Consider the following 5,011-nt stretch of genomic DNA (forward strand, 5'->3'; position numbering starts at 1 on the left):
TATATCTTGTAATATGAGAAACTACTTTAGCAGTAGCAATACACAATGTACTAACCATTATTACTCTCCTAAAATCTTGTTTTGAGATTTTGTAAAAATAAGTAAATAAATAATTTTTTTTAAAAAAGTAACAGTTTCCTCCTCTGTAACAAAGGCAATAAAGACCCTGACAATAAAAAAAAGAAAGAAAATGAGGCTAAGAACATAATATTTAGTGGGGGAAAGGAAGGATGGAGAGGGAAAAATGAGGAGAAAAGAAGGAAAAAAATGGAAACAAAGTTTTTGTATATAAATAAGGGGGCGGGATTAGAGACAGGGTAAGGGAATGGGAAGAAAAAAAGAATCAAGTTGTGTCATATATAGATAGAAATTCCCTAAGATGAATGTGATCATTATGTGTAATACCTAAACTGTACCAATGAAATTAGTTTATCAAATCTTAAAAAGATTTTAGTAGATTACCTGTAAAACTAAATAAAATAAAAGTCTGGACATAGTACCTATAAACATGGTACATGTAAATATAAGTATCTGTTACACTCAATAACAAAATATCAGAACATACGAAGCTAGAGAAAGAAACCAGACCCAAAATAGATACCTCAAACATTCATTCTTTCTTTATGCTTATAACATTCAAATCTTTTTTAAAAAGTTTAGTCATTAGCCTTTATCCCAAATATTTTTTTAATAATTGCTTAAATTTTTATGACCCAGTCAATGAGAACAATAGTGAGGGTCCATTTTGAAAAACCAGGTCAACACTGTGAAAACATTAACTGCCTTTACCCTTGCCATGCTGGCCTTCATAACATGGACTTAAATACTGTGAGCGTACGCTCCTGTGCTGCAGGGATTATCCCAGTTTGTTAGTGAAATTTCTTTATCCTTTGTTTTCTTCAGCTTGACCATTCATCACACTGATATTTCCATCAGAAAATATGAAATGGAAAGAGAAATAAAAGCTAGTAAACATAGTGTATGTGAATTTGGCTCTTAAAAGGGAAGAAGTCAAAGTAGCTAGATAAAATTAAATTTAAGGTGCTCTTATCGTTGCTATTCTTGCCCCTCATTGCCATAGATCGCTCGGAGGATATCTGTATAACTCGCTACCATTTCTGCTTCCAGGAATTTTTGAGATATTGATATGAAAACTTTTCATTTGAAAATCAATAATAATCATTGCTGCTCTTAATCTAGTAAACTAGCTAGTAAGGAGGAACATTAAACAATCATTTAAACTCTGGTAGTCATTATTTTCCTTGTCAAATGGAATTAGAAAGCACATCTTCCCCAAAACAGGACTGAAAGCAACATTTATGTTCCCCTGACAACCATTCTTACATTCCTATTTTAGAATTTGTGCTTTTATATTTCATTGTCTGCTATTAGTCTTCCTCTGTATGAAAATTCTTTGAAAAAAGTCTTGCTTTTGATTTTTTGCAACCCTGGGCTTCTATTGATGAGTAGATACTATTGTGGAGTGAAAGCATAAATATATAAAATATCATTGGGATTTATATACAAATTAACCAATTCTCTGTCTTCAACACTAAATCTAGCAAAAGCAAACCAGAGAAGTTTTACTTTGGATCAATAAAACAGCTCCTTTTGGTTTCCTACAAGAATATCTGAATCAAAATATATTCATTCTTACCTGTATCTCCATTATTGACATGCAATAGTGTATATTGCATGTGTATCCAGCTATTGCATTAACTACTGTTAGCTGCCTTTCATATAAACTGAAAGTTTAAAAACACTTCTGTAGGACAGATTATGTTGCCAATGCATACCCAATGCAAATTTATTAAAAGACTCAATGTTTAAGAAGTTACCCTGGGCTGGGGAAATAGCTCAGTGGAATAAGCGCTTGCCTAGCAACACAAGGTCCTGAGTTTGATTCCTGGTACCACAAAAAAAAAAAAAAAAGAAAGAAAAAAGAAAAAAGAAAAGAAGTTACCCTTCTCACAGTTAGACTAAATAGCTTATACTGTGTAACTGTGAAAATTGAATATTCCTACTAAAGATTATTCAGAAACTCAGGTCCATTTTTGATGACAAATGATCAAACATGATGCTCCAATTTTAACTTAGGACTTCAGAAGGTTTATTATTTTGAAACCAAATCTACTAAGCCTCATGAATACATTACTGTTCATTAAGATTTCTTTTGAATTCACTTGACATGTCAAAGACAAGGTATCAGTGAATAATTTATGAGTAAAAATAATTTTATAAAATTTATCTTAGAAATTAAAGTGAATAGAACATTTAAAATGAAGAAAAAAGAAATAAGTAAAAGACAGGGTGAGAATAGACAGGGGAATTTCAGGATTAATCTTCCCACTTTTAGAACTCTCATAGTCTGTCATCTAAATAATTTTACTTGATACTTTTTTATGAAATGTGCTGGTTGACAGTTCAATTTATCTCAATAGGCAGGAGGATTGCCAGTTCAGGAGCACTCAGGGGAAACTAAATACAAAACAACCAAACAAACAAAACCCACAAAATCAAATATATACATATATATGGCATTATTATTACATTATGGCATATGCAAAATGTTTACCTACTACTCCACTTTTTATTTATGTGGTTCTGTTCAAAATTCCTTCTACCAACAAAAGACATCAAACTACTATTTGAAGACAGTTTTCAAACATTTTTGTTTACATTATTTATTTTCTTTGTTTTATTTCCTTTTGTTTGTTTATTTCAAACAAAAACGTTTGAAATAGGGACTCTTTGAAACAAAATTCCCCAACAGATCCATCTTCCCCAAGAATCTGATGAGCAACCTAAGCTGCTGTTGGGCTGGGCAAAGAGAAACAGGTATTTTCAGCTGGTGAAGGCAGCAAAGGTCGTACTGAGAGCTGGTGAAATCAGTTAGGAAACTATGAGGATAAATATCATTATAAATGACAGTTGGTCACCATGGAGGTGAAGACCTGACACGTTACGATTAGGCCCAGGAAGTTTGATGAAGATGGATTTGATAAATATTCCTTCTTCTACCCACAAATACAAGAGACCACTAAGGCTTCCACGTGAATTTCTCTGAGCTGCACTGTGTGTTTACCACTACCCCAGAAGGCCATGTGTCACCCTCAGAAACAGAAACTAAAAATTCCATGCATCTACCTGGGGGGAGGGGCACTGCAGCATGCTCTTAGACCCACCAGGCCTCTTTAGATACCAATGGTTAGCGAATAGTTCATTAAATCTTTAGTAGGCCAATAACCTGGTTTTCATTAGAGCCAACATGATTTTTAATAGATATATATTCAGTACCTCTTACCTTAAGTAATTATTAAATGAACTCACTTTCAGCCCACTACAGCTTAAAAATAGATTTTCTTTAACTAGTCTCAGTATAACACAATTTCACCCAGTAAGTCAAGCATTAAAAATATATGCTATGATTGCTTAATCTGAGCAACTTAATGGCAGAAAGCCAAAGGAAATTATAAAACTTCAATCATTCACAAAATAGCCATAATGGTGCTGGTTTAGCAAAAATATCTTAATCTGGCTACTCATCATCATCTAATACACAACCTTAAATAATCATTACAATAGGTCATCAAATATAGCTAGCAACTATTTTTAATCTGGCCTCTTAGTATAACATATATGCAACAATAAGTATTCATTGCAACAAGGCATCAAATATAAGTTTCTCTCTGGTTTCAATAAACTCTATGATTTCTATTTAATGACATTTTATTTTTACTTTTGTTTATTAAATTCTAGGTAGCACAATTACTATTGAATCATTTATATTAATATCTTTTCAGAGCTTTCATTAGCATACAAAAAGTTTAAATTTATCTCCACTTCCCTAACCCTGGATTTCAGTAATCATGTAACAATTCTCTGAAATAGGCCAAGTTAATTTTGTCCCATTTTTCTCTCACCACAAATGCACACACACCTGCTTAAATTTGTACCTATCTTATTTCCATTATATTTTGAACATGTCTACTTTTATTTTTCCAAAGCAACAAATTACTTGCATTGAATTGCAAAAGAGGGAGTTCAAGCATTTTTAGCATAATAAATGTTACTTTCTGTATGAAATAATCCCAAAATGCAAAAGAATATCTAAATGTTTTGAAGGAAACTTTCAAAGAGCAAAATCATATGACAACAGATTATTGTAAAGTCAATTTCTAAAACCTAGACTACCAACTTCAAATGTTTCATTTTTATGTGTGCCATAATAAATAATATGAATAAGGTTACTGTGCCATGTAACCATCAATTAAATTTCAATTTACTTTAGTTTTCCAGTTTTTCAAACAGCACATCACCTCATGTACGTGTATTCTAGAACTTCTTTTCTGTAACCATTAGCTGACTACTTTTAAAACTTAAAAAAAGAAAGCCCATCATAATTATACACTCACCTTTTGGTGTCTTGAAATATTCTGGCAAAATTAAAATGAATGTGATCACTATTGCCACAAATAATTTAAGAAGCACCGTTTTTGTCATGTCTACGCACATGACACAAATGTGCTCCACTCAGTGCTTTTATGATAGATTACTTCCTGCTTTGAGTTTCATCTCTGTAGCACTTTCAGGCAATGCAGTTCGTCTCGTACTCACTTCCTTTTGGCTTTGGCTTTAGAAAAAAGTAGGCCTTGAGCTCAAACTTCTTCATTTAGAGTCACTTTCCATTAAGAGAACTGTTTTCTTTCAAAGCACAAGTCAGAAAGATCCCAGGAAGCAAAGAGGTCTTATCCTCACCTAAATTTGAAGCTGTTCTACCAATGTGTAAGAATAAATAAATATAAACTCACAAAATACTCATCAAAAATAAAAAAGATTAGGGACTAGGGATATAGCTCAGCAGCACAAGCATCGGCCTGGTAAGTTCAAGGTCCTAAGTTTGATTCCTGGTCCAATAATAATAATAAAAAGAAGGAGGAGGAGAAGGAGGAGGAGGAAGAGGAAGAAGAAGAAGAAGAAGAAGAAGAAGAAGAAGAAGAAGAAGAAGAAG

General features: G+C 32.7%; 1 protein-coding gene across 1 annotated transcript in view; it reads right to left on the reverse strand.

Moving 5' to 3' along the window:
* Positions 1–4,503, reverse strand: part of Tmem156 (transmembrane protein 156) — a 55,326-nt gene extending 50,823 nt beyond the window's left edge. The window contains exon 1 of the mRNA XM_023702803.1: positions 4,416–4,503. Within this exon, the coding sequence (XP_023558571.1) occupies positions 4,416–4,503 (88 nt within the window). The remainder of the gene's footprint in view (positions 1–4,415) is intronic.
* Between the last annotated feature and the right edge of the window lie 508 nt (positions 4,504–5,011).

This window comes from Octodon degus, unplaced genomic scaffold (assembly GCF_000260255.1).
Source record: "Octodon degus isolate 3935 unplaced genomic scaffold, OctDeg1.0 scaffold00158, whole genome shotgun sequence".
Classification (NCBI taxonomy): Eukaryota; Metazoa; Chordata; class Mammalia; order Rodentia; family Octodontidae; genus Octodon; species Octodon degus.